Genomic DNA, 27,247 nt, shown 5'->3' on the forward strand with positions numbered 1-27,247 from the left:
AATTAGCGGTAGGTGCTTCTTTTCTTTTTTTTTTTCTTTTCCTATTTCATAAAGTTTTTGCTCCTTTCGTGAACATCTATCGAATCTTCAGTTTCGGGGTTGGGATTTGCGATTCAATCTCGATCCATTTGTTTGGATTTTTTTTCTCCTCGATTTATGGATCTTTAAAATTTAGGTATTATAAAAACACGTGAAGTTGCTCCAATTTTCTTCTTGTATTTGGTCGGGCATTATTATTATTACTATTTTAGAATTCTTTTGGTCGGTGGAGGGAACAAAAGAACCTTTCATCTTTAAGAAGCATTAAAAAAATCCATCCCATTTTTGGATCCTCCGATTCTTTGTAATATCAATCAGCATATGAATTGCTAGAAAGATTCAGTACTATTTTGAGCTACTGATGAGTTATGACACAACACCAAAATTAAATATAATACGCTAGCTTTTTCGCAGAAGCAGGTGGCTTGTAGTTGACACATTGCATTATTTATGCGATGTATCTTTTTCTAGGATGATTCTGGCATTTATATGTGAACAGGCCTCTTAAGCGATAGTTAAATGCTAGAGATACAAGTCAGCATAAGCCCACGTACTTTAGACAAGATTTTGGTTTACAATTATCTAGAATAAACCAAACCTTGCATGCCAGAAATTGAAATAGTTTAACATCGTGTTATCATATTTTGTTACCTTGAAATCATGAATTTGTTAAAAAAGTATTAACACAATTAATGAAGGTTCAGCTATCCAAAACGAACATGTAGAGTCACTATGTATCTTGGCAAACTGAGTTGATATATCAGTCTGTCTTGAAGTGCCTTCGGTGCAAATTTATTGCTGAGCAAATGTGTTAGTGGTAGAGCAATTTGAACTCTGTTATAACTTTCATATTGTTTGGTTTCTCGATTGTGTGCATTGCTGGTTCAATATATTCAAAGTGCATTCGTCATTGAGTTATAGTCTACATGTGCTTGTTAATAACTCCATCTGCGGCTTCTTCATTGTTTTTTGTTATCACTATGCTGCCCATTAATGATTGATCCAAAAATCTGAGGTATTTATTCTCATTATTTGTTGTTGGTTCTTTACTCTTTGGCTGCAAAAGTTACCTTAGGGTACATATATCAAACATTGGAGATTAACCTTATGTCCTCCAGTAGTTCAAATTTGTCCAGTAATTTTAGGATCAACCTTCTCCTGGGTAACGCTTCTCTAAGAAGTTATCACCTGCAAATGAATGACTGATGATCTCGCATTTCTGTATGAAATGCAAGGTAGAAGGATTTTTTTATTCCTCTTAATATTCTTTTTTTTTTTACTGTAGTACAATATTTCAAGTACAAAACCTTTGGCTTGGCATCAACCTAATACTGTGATTCTGTGATGTAAACTTATTAAATTTAAGAGCCTAGTGTACTTTCCCAGGCATTAGTACAATTTCTAGGTTGTGTATTTCATTTACTTGAGTAGTTATGAGAATAGTAGATATTGTATACTATACAACTGCTCCATTTTTTTCCCATGTAACACACAAGTTTTAATTAGCTTTTTTCCTGAACATTTAAGAAATATCTATTTGAATTGTCAAGTGCTTATTGATTTGCATGTTTAGGATTTCACTGCATGGTCTGACATCTTAATTTTCTCATTAGCTTTCTACATGGACGGTTTGCTGGGAACAACTGTTACAACAACAATTTTTCTTCTTGCTGCGTTTACAGATTGGCTAGATGGTTATATTGCACGGAAGGTATGTTCATATATTTGACTTTGAGACTGGTTGGGCTATTTTATTAGGATCCACGTGATAGTGAGCCATATATTTGATCAACTCATGAAGATCAGCCTGCTACATGAAAACTTCATGGCAATTTGGATTGATGAAACATGTCTGAACAACATGAAATAAGTTAGTTTTGGAGAGAGAGAGAGAGAGATTGATTGGAGAGTATGAAAATACAATGCGATCGATAAAGTTGTTATGAAATTAATGTATATGTTGCTCCAAAACTGAAACTGAAGATTAGAAAGTCAACTGATGCAACATGCCACTCCACTTCTCTTCTTATGATTTAGCTCATGATCAATGTAAACATAAAGGATTAATCCAGAGTCTGTGGTAACTTTCTGGGATCATTTTATTTAAGGCATTCTTTCTTTTAATGGTCCCTTTAATTTTCTTTGTATTGGTAATTGTTATGTTAGGCTATTTGAAGGCCATACATATCTAATTGTTGTTGGATTACTGAAGTTAGTTACATGGTTATCTATGATAATTGCAAATAACAATAAATTTTTATGTTTTCTAGATGAGACTCGGAACAGCATTTGGTGCATTTTTGGATCCAGTAGCTGACAAGGTGTGTTTTATCTATTTGAGATAATAGTTACTTTCTCTAAAATTGGAAATAAAATTGCCACTTTCTCTCAGTTCCAGATTCGTTTAACATAATCTGATTATCTTGATGATATGTTTTTTATTATTTTCTGTCAGCTTATGGTTGCTGCCACATTGGTTTTACTCTGCACCAAACCTTTGGAGTGTGCTGTGTTTAGAGAATTTCATTGGCTTCTGACAGCACCTTCAATTGCTATCATTAGTAGAGAGGTAATCTGAAACGTAACCCTAGTTGTTTGTGTGAGCGTGGAAAGCAATCTGATTTACACTTGATTTTTTTTCTCAAAAAATAAAGTTCATATTCTATGATAAACCTGCTTTAGCTAAAATTTATCATAGTTAGTTTGAAGCTGGAAGTTGCGATTTGGTCTTAAGCAAATGCAAATCTAAAATAAAGCTGCAATCTTCATAAATACTCAAAATTTCCCTTGTGTCCTTTCTGTCTATGATTTGCCAAGACAAACTTGCTACAGAATACCTAAGTTGTTGACCTCCATATCCTTGTTTATTTCAATTATGTAGTTTTTACTCCCTCATATTAGTTCTGTTGTGAGCCTTATCTTTGGGGTATTTTCTGTATTATGTTTAGAGTTCAACCATGTGGAAGGGAAATGCATTTGGTAAATATATATACAACAAGACAATCAAGATTATGTTGCTTGTTTTTATGTTGGATTTATTATTAATTAAGTTGATTTTTTTTTCCTTTTTCATGGTGGCAAGTTGATTTTAGAATTAAATTTTTACAGATAGCTATGTCAGCTGCAAGAGAGTGGGCGGCGTTACAGAATGGTCGAGTTCTTGAGGTATTTCTTTCATTTTCTGTTATACTGCTCTCTTAGCAATTACATGCTTTACATAAATGTTCCAAAAATTTATAATTTTAATCTAATGAATCTCATTGCAGGCTGTAGCAGTAAATAATTTGGGAAAATGGAAAACAGCAACTCAAATGACTTCGCTAACTGTTCTTCTTGCAAGTAGAGATCCCAGGTTACATTCAGACTTTTGAATCCCTTGCTTTCGGTGCAATATTCACACATCTAACGTGACTGAACTTATCCTACTTTTTGCAGACTCAAACAGCAGAGTGTTTTAATTGCCTTTGGTGTAGCTTTGCTTTACGCTTCAGCTGGTTTTGCTGTATGGTCGCTAATCGTCTACACGAGAAACATATGGAGAGTTTTGCCAAGTAGTTGTCTTCTGGTTGAATCAGCCACAAGCATAAAAAGGATGAATCACACAAAAAGGACAGTGGGGATTTTAGATGTGTCCCTAAAGATTCTTTGCGTCATGAACAATATAGGACTCATAGCGTTTGAGTTTTAGCAAACATTTAACATGTCTTGATGACTATTGCTATTAAGATTGGCTTTATGAGAATTGAAGATCCACTGTTCTTAAACATTTGAAGATCTGGTAAATATATCTCATGAGACTCACTGACTGTGACTTGATATGCACTTTGGTTGTTTTCAGCTTTATGAACAGACAGAATTGGGTTGTGAAACTTGGAAACTCTCTTTACATGAAAGTAAGTGTTTTGGTTATTTTGAGTTTGTTATACTGGTGTGATGGAGTTCTTCATTTTTACGAAGCTGTTAAGTATTAAGTTACTTTCGAGTAGTGTATCTTCTTTATTTAGGCGTATTTTCTTCTTTAATATAAATGTATCTTCTTGCATTCTTGCCTTATCAGTCCATTACTTCAAATGGCTCTGCAAATATATATCTTTCATTCTGGGTTCATAAAATCTTGGCATCTACATCTACTGAATGACAGATATTGTAGCAAGGATTCTGCCAAAAATTGAAGCTGAGAAAGTATAACATCCAAATTGCGAACTATTCTTAATACTCTATTAACTAAGAAACTGAACACTACGACCTCAGCAGCTAAAAGGGATCAGAAACCAAAAGCATCTAACGCATCGAATGATGTCATCTCCAGGAGATTAGACTCTTCGATCATCAGCAATTCATTTGTCAGAATTGGAATCCGACAAGTGTAAAAAAACAAATGACCAAAATATGAAGAAGAATGTTGAGGACAAAATTGTAAACATAATGGGTTTGGATGTAAATATATCAATTTGATTGGTAGATGTCAAAAAAAAAACAATATAATATCTTTAGCGCCTCGGCTAATTGTTTAAATTTATCTCCTCTGTCAAAGTTAATAGCAATTGTTAGATACCCTCCGGGCTACAGTAGAGGAATAACAATATTTTGATAATTTTAAGATTTATAGTTTTGAATTTATTTGATCATCGGTGAAAAATTTTTGTAGAGTTAAATTGGTCATCTCCAAAATTAATTAATTTAAAAAATTAAAAATCTAAATTATCAAAAAAAGATTATTATATTATTTGTATGTCTGAAAAAAAAAGAATGAATAGTTCATATACAAATAAAACATTTCTCTTTCCCAGATTTAAAATTAGTATAAGATCAAAATATGAACTAACTCATTTCAATTGTGTTATAAGCACAATAAAAATAAAAAATTATAATTTTTAAAGATAATAATATTATTAATTGACTTCGCAAAATATGAATTAACTCTTCTCAATTATGATATAAGCACAATGAAAATAAAAAATTATAATTTTTAAAGATAATAATATTATTAATTGACTTTGCAAAAAGTTCGAGTTAAACTCGAGCTCGATAAGATTTTTAATAAATAAATTTAAATATTTTTTATAAATAATAAATAAATTTGAACATGACTAAACTCAGTTAGACTTAAACTCTAGATGTGGTTTAGCAAATATCTCTACATATGGTGGAGCAAATATGTTTTTTACATTTCTTGTGAATACATACCTCACAAATCTTGGATGGCCTCTCTCTTTAATTCATCAAAGACACTAAACTTTTAAGTTTCTCCATACCCACACCTTTTGAGTTCACCCTATATTAGACCATCGGGCTATTAGGCAAATGATCTCCATGACTACAATGACAATTACTAATGCACTTCATTCTAAAGTGTCTAAGTGAAAAGGCAAAAATCTAGAATCTCCTAGTCGAGTACTTCTCTGACGTCGATGATTGAATGTTTCGCTTGTTTGTCATATAAAAATAAAAAGATTTTCTTGTCCAAAGTCAACACGAAATCAAAGGGTGTCAGTCTAGTCCCAGCAAGGACCCTCGGATACTTAAGTTAGATGACAAAAGAAAAAAAATAATAGAATTGTAGTAGATGTATGTATGAAAAAGTGAGCATACCCCTTCTTCTCGTTATCACCCTTCTTTTATAGCTTTTGTGTAATAACATTCTTTATGACACTTAAATCCTTCTCTTGAAATGGTCATATTCCTAATTATTTCTTTGTTTTGCAATGGCTTCATGATCTCCTTTCCCAGTAATGCATCCTCGGTAATTAAACTTCGTCAATATTAGCTGCTATTATTACATCTAACATTCTCCTAAACCTTCATCTACGTATCCAAAATTGTGATACAGTAGGTTGTTTGATTTTGAGTTGATTTCCCAAACATTGTAAGACTCCAAACTCGATTTTCGATTGCTCTCTAACTTTGACACCATTTCTCGAGTACCCATCGACTCCAAACTCGATTCGAGTGCTTTTTGACTGTGACTCTACTTCGTGAGTATCCATCGATTCTAAACCTATTCTTGAATGCTTTTTGACTCCAACTCCGCTTCTTGAGTACTCATCGACTCCGAACTTATTCTCAAGTGCTTTCTAACTCCGACTCCGCTTCTCAAGTATTAATCAATTTTGAACCCATGTGTCAAGCCCATTTCATGACAAGCCCTACCCGAGCTGCCCATCCCAAATAATTACAAAGTATTATTAGTCACCCTCCACCCCAGTCAGATGGTATATCTTGAAGAGTGTAACTATAGAATCTGAATAGTTGCACAATCATCAGACTATTATATGTCGAAATCTAAATCTGATTAAATATTTAAACAACTATGTATTTATCAGTCCTCTCCACGCCAGAATCCCATTTAATTGAAGAATCTAAAATCCAAAATGATTACGTGTTTAGCGGAGGCAATCCACATTGAGAATCCGATCATATCATAATTTGCTTTATTATCCGTGACCCTATAAATATCTACCATCAGATAGACTCAAGATCCACACAATCCGTTTGCCTTTTTTGACGCAACCCTCTTCTTCTGCCTTCAAATACCCAACCCTAATCTCTCTCTCCCACTATTTCTCCATCCGGCTTCCATTCTTTGCTTCTTCTCTAACAACCAATCATCTCCTCTCTTTAGTAAGTACTTGCCTTCGTTCTCCGATCTTCTTCTGCTCCTCCCATGACCTTCTCTTCTCATTCAAAAATCAAAACCACCTTTGTTTATTCCCCTTGCTTTGAAACCCTTGAGAGTAAAATGAACTTGACCCATCCTTTCTCCATCCACAATTATTACTACATTGTGGAAGGAATCCAACTGCCACTTCCTAAACCCTTGGATTGCCCCCACCAACCCCCCTCCGGCGTTGCAACTTTCTTTGTGGGCCAATTCAAAGGAGGGCTTTGCCTTCCTATCCCTTTTATTTATATCCATTTGTCTATCTTTTTCAAAATCCCTTAGAATCAACTCACTCTTAACTTCTTTCAAATTCTCGTCGAGACTATCATCATCTTCAAATATCTTGACCTCTCTGTATCACCCCTTCTGTTTCATTATTTTTATCAACTAAAAATGGCAGAACCAGGAGCCTTTTGTTTCACAAGTCACCGCAATTGCCAATTTTTAACTAATATGCCCTCTTCTCACAAGAGATAGAAAAACTTTTTCTTCTTCGCCCACTTGAGTTCCCCTCTCCCTTTTTCCTCTATTTGAGCAACTGAACTCTCCCTCTTCCCGATGTGAAGATCGTTGAGCCCATTGCCACTTTGCTGCCACTATTCAAGCTCTACAAAATAAGAGATATAGTATCTCTATTCTCCTAGATGATCATCTCTTATCCCACTTTGAGATCTCCCCCTTCAAATCTACTAAACCATAACGAATAGATGCTTTATTAATTGCCCCTATTAACATTGTTTTGTTTCCTTCTTACAACTTTTTTCTTGTGTTGTAGAAAATGTAATGCAGTTTGCAATGGCCAAGTTTCTTTCTAAGAGAAAGAGAGAAGCCTCTAGTGAATCGGCTTAGCCTAGTTGATTCAGCAAACGCTTTGCATTAGCCAACCCATTTTTGCCAAAAGCCTCGAGTTAGATATAGTGATCGAAGAACCTAGATAGCCTCCATCATAATCCATATAGATGATAGCGACATGACTCCTCCTATTCTTCCTTCTTCTAAGCTGAAAGAAACTAAGCCCACTCTAACTAAATCTGCTTCAATCCCCACTAGGTTGGCCTCTCACTCTCGTACCTCAATCACCAGCCCAACCCATTCTTATTCTGACTTATCATCCGGGGACAATCATTTCTTGTGTTCTATCTTCTCCAAAAGTGTCGATCTCAAATCTATCACCTTTAAAAGCTCTGTAGTTCCCGAACCAATATTTATTCCAACTCAATAGCCCCTACTTCCATTCCTACTTCTCCTATCCTCGAACCCATGATCCTAGATATGGTTATTTACTTGTCTCCTAATGAGTTATCTACCCATGTCCTGCCTGAAATTCAATCTCCTCACTCTGATTCTCGAGAGCATTTTACACATCAATCCCCTAATGAGCATGATCCTAGATATGGTTATTTACTTGTCTCCTAATGAGTTATCTGTAGGATCGTTGAGAGCACTAGAGGGGGTGAATAACGCTATCAATAGCATTTTTATTTTTCATAAAATCGTTCGCAAATTCGATCAGAGTAAAGTAAATTGCTACAAAAAATGTTAAACACAAAGACTCATAAAGACAAGGGTATTTTTACTTGATTCACAGTCACAGGTTGCTACTCCAAGGCCCACGATCATTTGATTGTTTACGTTGGGCAATCCACTAAGTAACTCTCCTCTTATGAAAGGGAATTTATTGATTATAAAATATAGGAACGGTAAAAATATTACCGTCCTTAGAAATAAGTATAGAATCGAATGAGTATTACCGAAGTAGAAGATTTGTAGACTTTCACATGCAACACTTCGGCGTTACGATGACGTTCCTAGGTGTTTCTTCGCGCGCAGACAATCGTCGATTATCTTTGAGTTGATGTACTGAGGGGTCTCCCTCGAAGCTCTTATATAGGGTTTTTCGGGTGCTTGGAACCCTTTTCAAGCGTCTCCATGCTGTCCACCGATCCACCATCGGTGCTGCTGACTCGGCACTTCCAGGCACCTGTATCTCTTTCCGGGTGCCTGTATGCTGACATGGACGTTCCGGATGAACTTTAACTTCCGCAACACTTATCCAAATCTGAGCGCATAGAACCACTCCGGGCGCCTGGAAGCTGAGGTGTCCCGACCACTGGGACTTTGCCACCTCACTGCTTCGTTGGCCTAGTTCCAGTGACGTCCAGTTTCTTGGACCAAATTTGGGCGCCTAGACTCCGATCGCTTGGATTCTAGATAAGGGCGCCCGGAATCAAAGTTTCTGCCTCTCTTTTCCTACATTACAAGTTAGCACAAAATAAAGATAACAGGAAGGAGTAAATAATTTTGTAACTGTTTATGGTCTTACCTTTGGATTTCTACTGAAATCTTGGATTAAACTGACGCCTACTGTTCCCACACTCGTTACGCGTCCTTACCCACTCCACTCGAGAGAATTTACCTGTTTGCCAACAAGTCCTCCAAACTTGTTGGACTTTCTGTTTAGCCTTGATCCTCGGCCCTTAGGATTTGCTGCTAGACATCTGGTCCACCTGACCTGTCTAGACTTTCACCATGCATCTGATCCACCTGACCTGCCTAGACTTTCACCTGGTGTACTTAATCCACCAAGACTTCTGCTACTTAGTCTCCAACTAGGACTTTCCATTGCCTAGTTTTCACTAGGACTTCCATTGCCTAGTTTTCACTAGGATTTGTCTGTGCTCCCTGCACACTTAGATCAACACATTAGAAATCACCACACACTTAACTTGAACCTTTTGTCATCATCAAAACTAAGGTTCGATTATCTGGTGCTCTCTGCACCTACAATCTCCCCCTTTTTGATTATGACAACCTGAGTTTCAAGTTAAAAAAACATTTATGAAAGAATGCAACGCTCTTTAATTCATGCATGTTATAACAGTTATGCAATATGTAGCATGATATAGCAAGATTATCTAAGAGTTATGCACATTCCAGGTGGAAGATTATACGGAGTTACAATAATTGACCAATAAGAATAATTTCTTCCTGATTTACCAAATGGAGCAAATACATCAACACAAAGACCAAACCTAATGTTTTGAATTTCATTCGTAAATTCAGGATATGTTCTATCAAAATTTTTTCATTGCTGTCCATCTGATGGATGACACATTAATCCCTTTTCTGTTTGATGAGTTGTATGGTAAGTCATGTGTTGAGCAGTGACTTTTGATGCATAAAGTCTTTGTAGCCTAGGAGTCAAAAGCAAATAAAACAACTGAGTGTATGCTTTACATCGTTGTTGACTCCTTCTGGTAGGTTTGTATCTAACTTGATTACAGAATTTACAAACTTCTGCATTTTCATCATCACCTCAATATAACATACAACCATCTTTGCAAACATCAAATCTTTCCACCGGAAGACCTAAGTCTTTGACGAGTTTTTTTATATTATAATAATTATTGGGCATTATGTGATCATGTGGCAATGCCTCTCCTATAACTTGAATAAAATTATTAAAATAATCTTCAGGCATATTATGTTCTGCTTTGATATTCAATAATCTTGCTATAATAGATAGTTCACTGTGATTGTCACAACCAGCCTACAATGGTTCATCTGCAACACTCAATAATTCTTAAAATTTGATATATGATTCATTATTCAAATTTTCACCAACTTCTGGTACTTGTGTCTCCTCTAACGGTGATGCATAATCATAAGGAGTAAATATTTGTTTAACTATTGGAGGAAAACTAGAACTTAGATTACTCGGTTCAGCAAAGAAATTCTGACATGCAACATCAGTTACCATCCTCTAATATGGATTAAATTGAGCATAATAACTCTGATCCCTCATACCTGAGTATTGTATGTTTTATCCATAATCCACATCAAATATGAACGGTTCACCATGAGAAGTCCAATTATAATAATTGGGAGTAAAATCAAATCTACAAAGATGTTCTCATACTTTATCACATTGTAAAAATTTGTCATTGTGATACTTTCTACATGAACATCTTATCTTATCTCCATCTATTAAATCAATATTATTTGAAGCAAACTCCAAAAATTATTCTAATCTCACAATAAATTCATTAATCAAACCTCTACGTTCAGGTAAATTCTTGTTATACATTCAACTTCGTATTTTCTGTATTTTTCCTGAACCCACAAATTCCAACATATTAAAATATAATTCATCAATAATTCTTACTTGATTCATCAAAAGTTGTTCTAATCCCATAAATTATAATTTTTACTTAATTGCAATAATTTTTATCTACTATAAATATAAATTATTTTATATCTCTTCATCAATTAAATAAGTATAATTAATTCAAACTAAATTAGAATAATAAACTTTAACATTAAAATAAAAGGGTTTAGGGTTTTAGAGTTTAGGGGTTTAAGGGTTTAAGAGTTTAGGGTTTAGGGGTTTAAGGGTTAAAGGGTTTAGAGTTTAGGTTTTTTGGGGTTTAGGGGTTTAGGATTTAGGGATTAGGTTTAGGGTTTAAGGAGTTTAGGGTTTATGATTTAGGGTTTAGGGTTTAGTGGTTTAGGGTTTAGGGTTTAGGGTTTAGGGGTTTAGGATTTAGTTTTAGGAGTTTATGGTTTACGATTTAAGGGTTTAGGGTTTAGGTTTTTAGGGGTTTAGGGTTTAGGGTTTAGGTTTAGGGTTTAAGGGGTTTAGGGGTTTAAGGGTTTAGAGTTTAGGGGTTTATGATTTACGATTTAGGATTTAGGGGTTTAGGGTTAACGGTTTAGGGTTTAGGATTTAGTTTTTTAGGGGTTTAGGGTTTACGATTTATGATTTTAGGGTTTTAGGATTTATGGTTTGGTCTAATTAATTCAAAATAAATTAGAATAATAAATATTAACATTAAAATAAATACAATTATAACTAAAAACTATTCAAATTTCTAAAATAACTATACTTTTAAATATACCCCAAGCCGGTAAACAAATACGAGTATCTCTCCAATTACTTTCGTCCACATAAATTGTAAACCTGCACAAACAACATTAAAAAATTAATCAACACTTTAATTTAATATGGTTAAGCAAAAACTAAAAAATTATATTTTTGTTCAGAATTAGTTCCGAACTTACCGCAGTGGCCACTGTTCGTGATAACCGCTGATCGCGACCAGCAGGCAGCCGGCGTGACCAGTGGCCAATATGCAACCGGCGTGGATAGCAGTCGGCAAGGCCAGCAGCCAACCGGCGCGGCCAGCGACCACCAGCCGACGCGGCCAGTGGCCACCAGCCGGCGTGGCCACCAGCCGGCGCGGCCAGCGGCCACCAGACACTTGATGTGGATGTTTTTGTGGGAATATTTTTATTTATATATTTTTATTCCCTTATTTGTTATCACTCACACCCATCAAAATTAATAATTTATTTACCAAACCCCTAACTATCACCTTAAGTAGTATAGAGAGGTCCGGGTCGTCTCTCTTGAACCCAATGATGGAGGTTGTCCTAGACATTTGGTGTGGGGTATTTATTATTGCGTTATTCATTCCTATCTACAAGTCCATTTATTCACAATTGAATTTTACAATTACCAAAGAATACTAATTATACACAATTCATGATTCAAATACTATTGTACAACCATGTCACAAATTATTCAAACAACAATCAAATTAACTATCAACCCTAATTCACATAATTACACCATACTACAACAGAGATGTACAACTAAACATGTGAACAATATAAAACACTATAAAACAAGTTTAAACAACAATGCACATAATTAACATGATACAACAATGATCACATATATACAGACGGTTGGCAATACTAATTCATGGTTTATACAAATGACTACACAAGAACATAATCAAACACGTGCACAAGTACACTTCCAAGAAACAAACATATTCCAAAAATTACACAACCTATACACTAAATAATAATTATACAACCTGTTACACTTTCAATGGTTCATTTTATTAACACAAAGTCAACATACAACATGAACATAAATTCCACATAAAACCACATACAACAATTGCGTCAACATAACATACATACAAATTGTAATCCACACTTCTAAGTTATAATACAACATTAATTACACAAGCTTTACACTAAGTTATTCACAAGCATTACATTAAAAATACAACACAACACAATAAACATGCTACACAATCGGTTCACTACAATAGCAAATGGAACATGTTCACAACATCATTACAACACACCAATTAATTATTGATAGCAAAAGTTCCATACTCAACATGAATTCTGTTGGGACTGATGCGTTCGCTAGAGGGGGGGTGAATAGTGATTTTTGATCTTTCTTGCGAAATTGTTAGCGGAAGCAAAATAAAAACAAGAAAAGAAAAACACAATTGCTAACCTGGTTTGTTTACTTGGTATCCACCTCTACCAGGAGACTAATCCAAGGATCCACACACACAGATGACCTTTTCCACTATGAAAAACCTCCTTTTCAAAGCACGCTTTGAAGGCGGAGAATGTTAGTGAGAGCCCTAAAGCCAATCATTTGATGATTGTTGTATTGTATTCATACAGAACGTAGTCAACAATCTGAGGTGAGTTGCGCCAATGACAATGGCTCGTCGGGCACTCCGCTCACGACGAGAATCGTTCGGAGAAGACAGGCGTAGGTTCCAATCTCCGCCACCGGCCCTTGCTGCACTCCGCAAACAAAGAAATCAGTAACTAAAGAATTGAAACCCTTACCTGGTTCTTTCTCGGTGGAAATGGAAGATGAAGCAAGCCGCTGATCCCTTGTTGCACTCCGCAAACAAGGTCCGATGAACTCCCTGCTGCACTCCGCAAACAAGGTTTGGTACTCAATCGGCGCTTCTGTGGACTCGAAGAGGAATGCTGTCGCCGGCCACCGCAACTGGGCACTCCGCTCACAGCCGCGGCGAAACGAACAACAGGGGAGAAGATTCGCACCAAAGCGCACCGCTCGCGGTGGAAATTCGGGTGGAGGGAAGGCGCTCGTCGATCCTCGAACTTGCCGGCGCAATTCAGAAATTCGGAAGATCGGGGAAGAGAGGCGGAGAGGATCTCGACAATAGAACGACAAAATCGGAAATCGCGTGAGAGGGAATCGCAAACCCTAGCACACCGAGCCCCCCGTTTTCGCCTTGAACCGGAGACTTTTATTTCCTTCGGTGAACCGGCGGTTTATTTCCAATTGAACTGGAACAAATTGAACCGGGAATTGTATTTGAACCGAATCTGAACCGGGCTGATTGAACCGGCTGCTTATTTAATGGGCTTGAATCTGATTTGGGTCGGGCTTATAAATGGATTGGGCTGAATCATTTAGATTAAGGTTTGGATTTGGCTTGATTTGAGTTGTGTTGAGCTGATTGAGCCGAATCAAGCAGTAGGTTGCACTCGAGTTGAATTCAATAGCTTAAACCAAGTCCATTTTGCAATTGACTAAACCAATTTGAATTCGAATGGACCCTGAGTTGGACCAGAATTAATTCTTTTCACAATTTAGCCCTCTAATTTACCATTATCACCATTCTAATTCCTACAAATATTAAAGACCATAAATTAATATCCATAAATTCCCATAATTTAATGTAATTTACAATAAAAATCATAAATTCATCCAAAATCAAGAAATAGCTCAAAATCCCTATTTATGATATGAAATGCGATACCAAAACGGTCCAATCTAACCCTAATCTATCCGGTCACATATCCAGTTATCATTGGTGTAGGAAGCACTAGTAGATCGAACCAAGGTTTTGATTATGGAACTAGGATCAAGTTAAGTATATGATTGTGTTAACGTTGTTGAACTGAGTTTACAGGAGACACAGGTTAAGTCTTAGTGGAAGCTAGGCATGAAGTCTTGGCAGAGTCAAGTGCACCAGGTGAAGTCTGGGCTGGTCAGGAGGACCACGCCGCAGCAGAAGTCTGGGCTTGGTCAGGAGGACCAAGTTGAAACAGAAGTCTGGGCTTGGTCAGGAGGACCAAGTTGCAGCAGAAGACTGGGCTGATCAGGAGGATCAGTCGCAGCACAAATCATGGGGGGCGAGAACAGAGCCGAGCACAAGTCCAACGAGTCAAGAGGACTCGGTTGGCAATCAGGTAAATTTTCCCGAGGGGAGTGGGTGAGGACGCGTTTCCGAGGGGAACATTAGGCGTCGGTCTAACCCAGGATCTCACTGCAGATCCGAAGTTAAGACTCGTAGTTGGTTCCGAGAATCGACTTAATAAAATTATCCTTTGCATGTTATTTTGCTAACATCTTTTGCAGGAAGGAAAAATCGGATGAAAGCAAACTCTGGACGAAAAGTTGACTTTTCAGGTCTGGAGTCGACTCAGATGGAGTCTGGAGTCGACTCCAGCAGAGTCAGTCGGAATCCGGAAGTCAGCGCGTCGATTTTCTGCCAACTCGGCCTGGAGTCGACTCAGGTAAGGTTTTGAGTCGACTCAGGCTGACTCAGAGTCAAAACTTATCGTCGTTGACACCACAATGACTGGAGTCGACTCAGGAGGCAACTGGAGTCGACTCAGAGAGGATAACGGGCGAAAGCGATAAAGTTCTATCTGCCACGCAAGCTGGAGTCGACCCAGATTGGCATCTGAGTCGACTCAGGAGGAGTATAAAAGAGCCTCGCGAGCAGCAGCCAAGCATAACCTCTTTTTCACAACCAAACTCTATTCTCGCGACTCCCGAGCTCTCGTTCTTCGACGTCGGTGCTGCACTCGATCCAAGCAACTCAGATTCACACCGAGACGCCAAAATCTTCTTCCAGGGAGTAACTGCGCGATCAAAAGTTCGGTAAAAAGTTTATTTCCATTATTTCAATTGTATCGGGTTTTTGTAAGCATTTTTGAATTTGTATTCTTGATACACTTGCTGCCGAAAAGGGGTAAGTGCCTTAGTGGATATGCCCAGAGGAAACGGTCAAGGACCGTGGGCCTTGGAGTAGCATCGTTGGGCTGTGAACCAAGTAAAAATAAACGTGTCATTACTTTCTGCAATTACTTTTTTGTATTTCTTATTCCGTACTTAAATTATGTTTACGCTTCTGAACGCACTCGTAATTTATGAAAATTGAAAAGTGTGCAATACGCTATTCACCCCCCCTCTAGCGTGTTTTCGATCCTACAAAGTAGACAACCAAAATGCAGTATACGTGTGGTCTAATATATATATATCATGCACATGATGCGCATATGCATGATGCAACTGCCTACACTCGCTACGGTACTCATGTATATATATGAGACTGAGGGTGTCCAACATCCAAATGGCCATAACTCCAGCCCTACAATAAAGTAGCCTAGTGACCCAATCAGTATGTAACTATATATAGCTACGTACATCCTATGGCCGATATCTGTCCTCTAATACTCGTCCCTGAGTATCATTCATATACTCTCCGAGTACCACTCCTGACCGGTGTCAAGGTCAGCACATTGAATGGCTGCGTACATTGACATACAACTGCCATCACCATGATGAAAATAGAGTATAATAACCACCTATATAGATATGCCACTAAAGACCAACTACCATCACGATAGACCCACAACATTGAGATTTACAATCGTCATCATGCATCATGATGAGATGCTCAAATCACAATAATTTGCATCTACCATGCTAATCAACATGTGTAGGTATAACCCTAATAATCACAGGTATCATAAGAAAAGAAACTATAACCTCTAATGATCATAGATATCATAGGAACAGGAAATATAATCATAGAGATCAAAGAATTGATACAACAGAATTGATAATCAAAGATCAATGGTATCAAGGCAAGCATGGAAGAAACATAAGTAACATAAAAAATATCCAAGTAACAGAAAGGAATATAATCAAGGTATTTAACTACTAAATCTAGAAAAGAATCATGCACTGGAAATAGAATATGTTGTATTGACCAAATATATTAATTACCCACCTGATGTATCGCAAGTCAATACTAGAACCCCCTAGAAATCCTTGTATATAACGAACTCCACGAATCACTCAAGATCCTACAAATACAATAACATCCCTAAATGCCATGATATATCATAGAACCCTAATCAAACCAAAGTTAGTTCAACTCTATTTAAATTACCTAACTTAGGTTAGACTAATCTAACCGTAGGGTTACTATTAACAGAATTTAACTAAACAATTGCTTAGTTGCATTAATTGCAGTAATTAATACAACTAATCTCTTGTTTAATCAAATTAGTTAATCAACATTAGGTTAATAACCCCCTCTAACTCAATCAAAACCTAATCACAATTGATTAGATCCTAATTGAATTCCATTAATACTTGTTGAATTGGCTCATGCTAAGGATCAACTAAGATCCAATAACACAACCAAACCCAACATTAACTTCAATTGATTTAACCACAACCTACTCAGATAAATCCTAAATTACTATCTAAATCAACCGAAACCCTACATTCAATAGTACAACCTATTCTAACCACTAATCAAATCCAAACATATTCATCATAACTAGTCTAACCTTCATCCCAAACCGGTTAAGGCAATAACCTAACCTAATTAACCTAACTAACATAATTATACAACTCCGATAGATAAATCCTAACCTAATCATAATTTAACCACAACCTATCTAACATCAAGAACCTAACTTACTAGATCAACAATAATCACATAGTATACTAAGACCTTGGATTCTATCATATGATCAAATATAACTAGATTAAGGAAGACTCACCCTTGATCAGTCGTGTCCCTAGAAAAATCCAGCACTGCCCGGGAACTTTCCTCCTTCACACAGTCCTTCTTCTGCTCACGGACAGAACCAAGAAATCAGGACAACACTCATCAAATTAAAATTAGATTCATACCTGATTCAACACTAATCGAATACAAAACTCAAGGAAAAGAAACCTCACATCAAGTGGAGCTCATGCCTTAGGAAACCCTGATCTCTCCTCACGGCTGGAAACAACAAAGAGAACCCCCCTTGAATCGATCTGCTCAAGGCTGTAGAGCTCAATCAGGTCAAGGAATCAAGAAAATACAGCAAAGCTTACAAGGTTCCATTCCCTTACCGATCACTTCCTAGTCATCGGCATTTTTTAGCTCCAGCAAGAACCGAAGCGGTGATGGATGGTCACCACGCACTAGTGCCACGCTCGGCGACGGGGTGGAGATGTGAAATAGGGCAACGAAACCACTGAGGTCTTGTGTTCTTGGATGTGATCAGAGGTAAAGAAGAGATCTGAATCACGGCTGGGAAAAATCACACATCAATCGTGAGATCGGGTAATGAAGAAGGGAGACATCGCGGCTTCGGATCGTCTTCGCTGGCAACTGCCGCAGGCATGACGACGTCGAAAATGGGAGATCGCGATCTGTTGAGGGAGTCGGGCTGGAGACAAGGGAAGGATTTGGCTTCGGTGTAAATGGGATAAGAAATCGCGGCTTCACGATTTTGGGAAGAAGAAGAACCTTACGGGTTTTCTTATCGGGTTCTTTTGCTAGCGGGTCAATTGGTTAGGATCCAATAAACCTTAACCACATTAATCCATTAACCCTTATAGCTTTAATTGGGATGAAATTGGGCTCATTTAATTGATTTTAGGTAGGCTAATGAATTGATTAAACTAGTCTCTTAATTAAGCTAAGGGTTAGTTTTAATTAGGCTACTTTAACAACCTAAATTAAAACCCAAATCCTTAATTAATCAAGCCTCAATGCCCAATTAATCCCTTAATCCTTACCTATTAGGGTTAGATTATTTACAATCAACCCTAAAATTTCTCGTATCTTACATGTTGGACGAACCTCTAAGGTCTAAAAGAGATTGTTGTAAGTCGACCTTTGCCTTGGGCGAACCTCTAAGGCAAAGGGGAAGCTTGATCTTGGGATGTTGGGCGAACCTTTTGTAGGATTGGTGGGAATCGATTTGGGGGAGGGGGGGTGAATATCAGTTCTCTTATTATTTTGTTCGTTTGTTCTTTCTATAGATTTAGTCACAACGTAAATATATAAAGAACTTAAAGAACAAAGATAAGAGTGCACATTAAATTTTACTTGATTCCCAACCTCCCAATGTTGGTACTCCAATACCTATGTATGGAAGACGTTGTCCACTAGTGTTCTCCTTTTCGGATGCCTTCTGGAGGCAGAGAAATATTTCTTACAGGTTACACTACAAGAATAATTAGCATTAGCGATGAAATTTTCCATCTCTATTCGGTCGCTAAACGGAGTTAACGACCAATTAGCGATGAAATTTTCGCGTCTCTAAATATTTGGTTGCTAGCTAAAGTTAGTGACGAAAATTTAATTCCATCGCTAAGCGACGGAATTAAATTTTCATCGCTAAGTTTAGCCATGAATTATTAAATAGAAGTTGCTAACTTTAACGATGAAAATTTTAAAATTTCATCGCTGATTATGATAGAAATTTAATTCCATCATTAAACCGTAAATAGAATACACTGTTCTATCCCTGATCTAGCGACGGACGATTAATTTCCATCTCTAAAGTTAGCAATGAAATTTTAAAAATTCTATTGCTAATATCCTAATATTTTCACATGATCTTTCTATTTTCTTATACACCATATTTACATTAACAACTATAATCATAAACCATCACAAATGATGATTTTAACAATACATATTCTTCACAATCAATTATGATACAATTCACAATATTACAATACATTCACATCAATACAATTACATACAATTTACAACAATACAATTACACTTAAATAAATAACAATACAATCACAAACCTAACAATATATTAACTACCAAGATACAATAAGTTAACAAATCCAACAACTTAACAAATTCAATATCTCAATACAATAAGTGAATATTAAACATCTCAATAAATATCTCAATACAAACACAAATATCAAATATCTCAATACAATAAGTGCAATATCAAATATCTGAATATAATCATATCATATCAAATGTCTAATATAATCAAAATTTATGAAATATCTGAAATATCCAAGCTAGCAGTATCGAATCTGCAAAAAAATATAACAAGATAGGTTATTAAGAAAATAAGGATATGTATCTATTATGAAAATTAATAAATTAAATTTGCATGTTCACGAGTGATAATTAAATAAAAAAAAGTTAAAAATATAAACATACCTCTCATGCAGCTATTGATCAGAGTCCTGATGGTCATGAGGGTCCTAAGTCTCCTGCGAGTTAAACCCATGCGGCGGCTGCGGCATTTGACTCATGCCAGTCATGAATTCCTGCATTTCCCTCAAATTTCCTCGTATCTCTCAACTGGACTTAGCGAGACTCTTGAAATATCACCTCTAATGTGGAGAGTCGATTCTTCAATTCTTAATTTTCTTGCTCTAGGGCTTCTACCCTAGTAGATGATCTGTTGGGACGATCCCTGGCCCTAGGGGCCATCACACGGTTATAAACGACTCTCGCATAGGACCCAAAACCGTAGAGGGTGTAACTCTTTTTCCTTCCACCGACCACATCATAATAGATCTCATTCACCTGATCGGTGAAGAGAGTTTGCATCTCACCTCCCTCTCTATCAGGCTGAGACGCCTGTGCAACTCTAGCAATCATTGCATCCTATTTAAAAATAAATTCATATAAGATATAAAATTAAAAAAATTAATCATTGTTAATAGTTAAATAAGTTTAAATTTTAAATTCTTATGTGTAATGCCTGCGATCGAGGATCGACAAATGTGTCATCCTTAGACTTGTGTATCTTGGTAAAAATCTTCTAACAAGTAGGAGGTCACTGTAGCTCATGCTTCTAAATATTAAATAATATAATTAAATCAAAATAAAATTATTACTAATTAAATAATTCTAATATAAATATATTAATTATAAACTCACCAAATCCATGGCATGCTTGACGATGGAACGAGATTCAACTGTATGCTTTGTGGATCCGGTGCTAGAGCTAGTCAGCTCGGTATTTCTGTTGGCTCAAGTTGTTGCTGAAATTGACTGCCATCTTTCTACAGCCCAGATAGATTACCATGCATCCCAAACATCAACTGGGATAAAAGATGGTCTTACACCCTTTTGTATGCATTTGTATAGTAGATCTTTGTACAATTTGGCACAGACATTATTTTATGTTTCTTTAAATGTCTCCTCGTACCCTAACTCCTAGGTTTTTTTTTTACAAAAAAAGTTTAAAAATTAGTATAAACAAATAAAACTCCTGATAATAAAAATGACTTACAAAAAACTCCTAGTAGTAAAAGTCTCGCATGCCCTCGTCAACATGCCTCCATGTAATACCTGAAAGACACACACTCTCTCTAAATTTATTAAATATGTAAGTCATAACTCGATGACCATCTCAAGTAAAACTGCATTACAAAACATATAAATATTAGACATATATTATAAAAAATTTATGAATTAAAAATTATTAATAATACTAATACTTATCAACCCCCAACAACCCACAAGATAGTCTGGCCACTGGTGTACTATTGTTTGATCTGACATATCTATATCTGCAAAATAACATTATAACATATACACATTTGAAATAATAATCAAATCATTAATGAGATATACATGTAACAAAATAAATAATTTTAACTTATTCTGAATTAATTTACAATAATACTAATATTCATTCATCGTTATAATTTAAATCATCAACATTAACATTTTGAGAATCCTCCTTGTTAAATTCAGTTAGTTCAACAAGCTCCTCACTGCTAGATATGTTTCCATCATCTATCTCTTAGTAAGGTACATTAGCATCTATAAGTAAGACGAATGTTGATTGAATTTGGGAATCTATTAAATGTATCTCCATTTCTTCATTTTGAAATGCATCATGGTGTTGTGTCATGTTGAAGTTCTATATTTCTATGGTCGAACAAGCCTTCTTACGATAAACTACTAATCATTCACTAACTCTTCTGGCCTTCGTCAGGTATTCAAGATAGAAAACCTGATTCTCTTAGATCGAAAAATGAAAGGTTCAAACTTGTTGAACCTTTTGTTTGTATTAACCTCAACTAAATTATAGTTTGAGTGTATTTTGATTCCTGTTTTGGGAGTTGAATTATACCAAAAATATTTGAATAACGCACACCTTTTTATGGGTAAGGCAGAATACTCAATCTCAATGATTTCTTCAAGTCTCCTGTAATAATCAAACTCTAAATTATTATTGTTGATAGATCCTTTTACGTAAACACCAGAATTAAAGGTTAGTCTTTGGGAATCCCGTTGTGCCATGTGGGATTTGAAACTATTAACGTAGTAACCAGAATGCATTTATATCTTATGGAGGGGTCCAGATGCAAAATTGATTATCCTTTCATCTTCCACATTTGATATTCTATGATTGTTCACCTACAATAGTAAGTATGATATAAATTAGGTCAAAATTTGATATTGATGTATAAAAAATTATTTATTTTTTTAACTTAAATAGATTTGAAACTACAATGCAAATTCCATCTCTAACTTCCTTGACTTCACTTGCATTGATTGATAGATTTTGATACTGAAGTTGTTGTTCGTAAAGGTCATAATGGATGCAAAGTAAATTTAAGACAATTGAGATACCAAACATAAATAAATAAAAAATTAATAGTTGATTATATCAATCAACTCATCTTATGCACGATTTGACCTCTTCACAATTCAGGAGTATGTATGTTTTTGTAGCAGGATATTCTTGTTGATTTAACTATCTTGAAATAGAAGCACCAATTGACTTACTAGAAAATTTAAAAATAGAAAGCATCGTTGGATCAATTGGCTGAGTATCATTAGAATTTCTAAGATTCTTACAATGTCTGATTTTGACATTATCAGCAAAATAATACGAGCAGAATGAAGTTGCTTTTTCAACTAAATAAGCATTACATATTGACCCCTCGACTCTTACTTTGTTACGAACATTATTCTTTAATTTTCTCAAAAATCGTTCAAATGGATACATCCATCTATACTGAACAGGACTAACTAGTTGTGCTCGAAAGGCAGGTGAACGGGTAGATGTTCCATTGAATCAAAAAAATTTAGTAAAAATATGCACTAAAGCTTACATAATATGATAGGAATATTAGTTTTTAGCTTAAATATATTGGCCATCATAATACACCTGGCAGACAAATCTCTGAAAAATAGACTCAATTCTGTAAATGCTTGTCAAACATTATTAGATAGCAAGTCATGAAAAGCTATTGACATAAGTCTTTGCATGAACATGTGATAATCATGACTCCTCTTTCTAACATTTTAAACTTATTCATATCCACACATTAGGCTATATTGGAAGCATACCCATCAAGGATTTTATTTGTTTCAACCAACTACCTAAAGCTCGCTTACCTTCTTTATCTAATATATAACAAGCCTTTGGAAATTGATTTATCGTTTCATTCTGACGTAATTCATGTCTGTTAACTAATATTTTTAATTCCTCTTATAATTTTGCAGTGTCTTTAGTTCTTCTATGAACATTCATCACTATATTGAAGATATTATCGAAAAAAAAATTTTCGACATGCATCACATCTAAATTATGTTGAATCAATAAATACTTCCAATATGACAACTCTCAAAAAATACTTTTTTTCTTTCAACCATATTTGCACATCCTAACAATGTATTTATTTATCTCATCACAATTAATATCATAAATTGGTAGGAATCCATAACTGTCTATTTGATTAATAATTTTTGCACTTGACTTTATTGTTGGCGGTAGTTTTCTGACTATAATATCCTTTAGAAAATTTCTCTTATTTCTCCTGGAAGGGTGTTCAATTGATAAAAATTTATGATGATTATCAAACCAAGATATCTTCCCACTGTATGGTAATGAAAATGCATTAGACTCTGTCATGTAATATGAACATGTTAACTTACCAGCCGTGCTCCATCTCGACAACATTGAGTATGCTGAAAAATCATTAATTGTCCATAATAAGACAGCATGCAAGGTAAAATTGATTTTACTTACAACATCGTAAGTCTCTGATCCTACATTCTATAATTCATTCAATTTAGCAATCAGAAGTTACAAGAAAATATCTATCTTCTCTTTCATACCAACCCATTAAACAACAAAATTGGTATGACTCAGTGTATAATAAATATAATTCTAATTAGGTGGATCATTCACATTTCAAGTATGAGGATGCACAAAGTCAGATTACTGAGCATTATCCAGCATATCAGAGTCCTTATGGATTTCAAGATGATTATATGTCGATTTGGCCACAGCTAGTCTAACAGATCGAGCCAATTTTCTAGGAGGCATTTCAGGATTTCAATGCAAAAACTCATGCTCACAGCCAAACAAAATCATCAATGCAGAAACTAAAGGAGCAAATGGATTTGTCCCAGTAGCAAACTGAAGCATTACTATAGAATTTGCAAATACAGTTAGATTAACTTACATCATTCATCAGTCAGTGACAAGCACACGAGTCCAATCAATTTCCTTCAGAGACTGCTCCTGATGGTATCGACGTGCTTGAGGAGATGGATTGTAGAGTTAGTGATATCATTGTCTCTGATTCTGCTGCTCTACAAGAGTCCTCCATTTCTTTGTGGTGTGATGATGAAGTTGCTAATGTTACAGATTTTGATGATATTGTGGATGCATGTAAAATTTTTAATGAAACTGGTGATGTTGCAGATGTTTTTATTGATGATGTTGCATGCAAATTTATAGGTGAGACTGTTGATCATGTCGATATGGATGTTGCAGATTTTGATGATGATGTTGATGCATGCGAAATTCTGAATGAATCTACCGTTGTTGCAGAGGTTGTTAATGGCGATATTTCTTGCAAAATCTTTGATGAAGCGGTTAATACTTCAGATATTGAGGATAATTATATTTGTGTATTGCCAACTACTCCTACTTATGGTGTTTTTGTAAATGGATGTATAGAGACTATGGATGTTGCATGTGATGATAGAGTTGTAGATAATGTAAATATTGATGATATTGTTGATGCAACTGCTTCTGCTTGTAATACTATTGTAGATGTGATTGATGATGATGAAAATGGAAGTGTACGGACTTGTGTTATAGAGACAGAGCCCCAAGAATCACTTCCTTTAGTGGTACCATCACCTAAGCCAGCGCCTGATCACTCTAGTCTTTACATTGCTTCAAGTATCTCCCATTGTTTCATGGTTAGTATGTATGCTTATCTGTTAGAAAATTTCATGGAAGCACCTATAGTTGATTTTGTTAGATGTTGTTAGAAAATTTCATAATTCATTTACTGATACATGTTCAATTAAGCTTGATATTATTTCAGCTCTTCCTTACTCCACATGCATGTGGGAGGTGTGTTCTTTCCCTAGCCTTGTAGGATTCTACAGGCCCTTAGACTGGATACTTCTACTGAACCGCCTCCAACCGGCAGGAACTAAAGAGAAAATGGTGAAGAAAGCAATGCTGCCCCCAGCTCGAACCATTCCACTCCCAGAGTGGATTCTGCATCTGAACCGTCTCTAACTGCCCGGGAGAGCTTACAAGGAGATGATGATGGACGAAATGACATTTGACAATCACATGAAGTTTCTCTCCGCCGCTCAAATCATTCCTTCCCCAGATTGGATGTTAAAGTTGAATCTTCTTTAACCGCCAGGGAGGACTTTCTCTTACTTCAGTCCACTCCTAGCATAGATGCTCAAACTAAATTGCCTTTGATTGTTAGGACCTCAGGAGAGTTCGTTCCTTTCCTTTTTTCTTGCTTTTCTTTATTTTTATGCATGTTTGTTTGCTTTGTTTTATTTGTCATGTTTGCTTTATTTTTTGTTCATGCATTTTGTTTGATCTTGTTTGCACGTTATTTGGTGTGTTTAAATCTCCTTATGTGTTCTCTCGTAATGCTTTGAGAATCGTAAAAACTTGTTAAGTTTGACTGTCAAGATTTTGGATTCTTTGACATGATTGGATACTCTACTTGCATATGGTCATTAGTGTGGTGATGGGCTCTACCTTGCTAAATTGAACTTGATGGTTTTTATTTACCTAGTGAGGATCTTAGCCATGCTTAGTCTTTATCCTCTTGGATGTGTGATTGCACCCATGACATTTAACACTCTAGGATTTACTTCTTTTCAAAATTACAGTAACATAAGCTGCATGAATGTGATGAAGGCAGTATTTCTTATCTATCTTTTGATTTCTCCCTTACTTTGCTATTGTTACCAATGCACATTTCACCTTATACTTTTATGGTTCGTTGTATTGTCTTTGTCATATCTTCTCATAATCATTATATTGTCATTGTCATATCTTTATTGATTTTTTTTCCAAATCATGTGATGAGAGTATTGAGTGATTACATGATGAGTACATTATCCGAGACTAACAAGTTTTAAGTGTGGGGGAGATAGATATGTGTAAATGAATGCGTGTTATGGAGATATATGTGGGAAGAATGCTTGTTTAAAAAAATCTCAGTGTATTCAAAGTAAAAAAAAAGAAGAAAAAAATTCTCAAGCATGTTGTGTGATGTTGTGATTGAAGAACAAGAAAGAAATATTTCTATAGATGATCTCCATGTTGCTTGTGTTAATAACAATAAGCTTTTGAAGAAATTGATGTATCTCACTTGACATTGTTATTGGGAGACTCTCACAAGTTGAAATGTTTTATGATATGTGTTTTGGAGATAGTATAGATGGTTTATTTGTGTATCATGTGGAGAATGTACAACAAGAAAGAAGTGAATGAAGTAGGAAATGATGAGTCGAGTATGAAATCGTTGCACAAGAGGAATTGAGTGTTGGAAGTTTGGATGAGTTTTAGTGTGTATGATTTGATTGTATTTATTATGTTGATCATTCCAATGCTCTCATATTTCCTTTGGTTCTATTGTTTCATCTATCTTGTTTGTTCTCTCTATTCCTTATTGCTCCATTACATCCTTAAATAAGTCCCTTTTGATTTATGCATGTCTATGTTTACAGTAGTGAAGTAGAAAATAAACAAACATATGGTAGTACAATTTGTTAATGAGTAGCACTGAGTGTAAGCTCTACTTTCATGATTATTTTTTAGAGCGAGAACATAACTACTTATCTTGTGAGGTTCCATCATGCTTAGTTTATTCAAGTTGATTGAAATCACCATACTTGTTAACTTGTGTAGGAATTGTACTCACGAATATTGTGATTCTTATAAATTTGATGGTCCTAAGTAATTTACTTTTACTATCTGCAAACTATTGCTAGGGAATTGTTTGGGGGTGTGTTTTTGGTTGTGTTGCATTTTTTTTATTTGCTCAACACATACAAGAATAAGTATAGGGAAATTTGATAATTAATATTTTATTATATTATTTTGGCTCATAAAATTGTCATTTGCATCCTCTTGTATGATTCAATGTTGATTTATATCGTATTTTACAAGTTTGGATTCAATTCGAGTCTCGATACAATTCTTCCTATTTTTATGGTATTATTTCTCAAAATATGAACTTGGTTTATAGGGTTGAAGAAAGCTTGGTTCAATTGGGACTTGGTGCAAATCAATTTGAAGATTGGTTCAATAGCTTGGTTCACTTGAAGCCATTGGTCCACTTCTTAATGGATCCAAGAAGCTAAATCCAATCCAACT

At 35.6% G+C, this 27,247-nt stretch overlaps 1 protein-coding gene across 1 annotated transcript; it reads left to right on the forward strand.

Annotated features, from left to right (window-relative positions):
• The first annotated feature begins 1,691 nt into the window (after positions 1–1,691).
• Positions 1,692–3,773, forward strand: LOC141835299 (cardiolipin synthase (CMP-forming)-like). Its single transcript, XM_074722737.1, has 6 exons — positions 1,692–1,750; positions 2,310–2,360; positions 2,495–2,608; positions 3,148–3,204; positions 3,306–3,391; positions 3,475–3,773. Exons 2-6 carry the CDS (start codon positions 2,310–2,312, stop codon positions 3,725–3,727), a joined length of 561 nt encoding a protein of 186 aa, XP_074578838.1. The 5' UTR covers positions 1,692–1,750; the 3' UTR covers positions 3,728–3,773.
• Positions 3,774–27,247: the final 23,474 nt, after the last annotated feature.

This window comes from Curcuma longa, chromosome 9 (assembly GCF_044706935.1).
Source record: "Curcuma longa cultivar G26 ecotype Majalengka, Jawa Barat chromosome 9, ITB_CL_G26_1.1, whole genome shotgun sequence".
Classification (NCBI taxonomy): Eukaryota; Viridiplantae; Streptophyta; class Magnoliopsida; order Zingiberales; family Zingiberaceae; genus Curcuma; species Curcuma longa.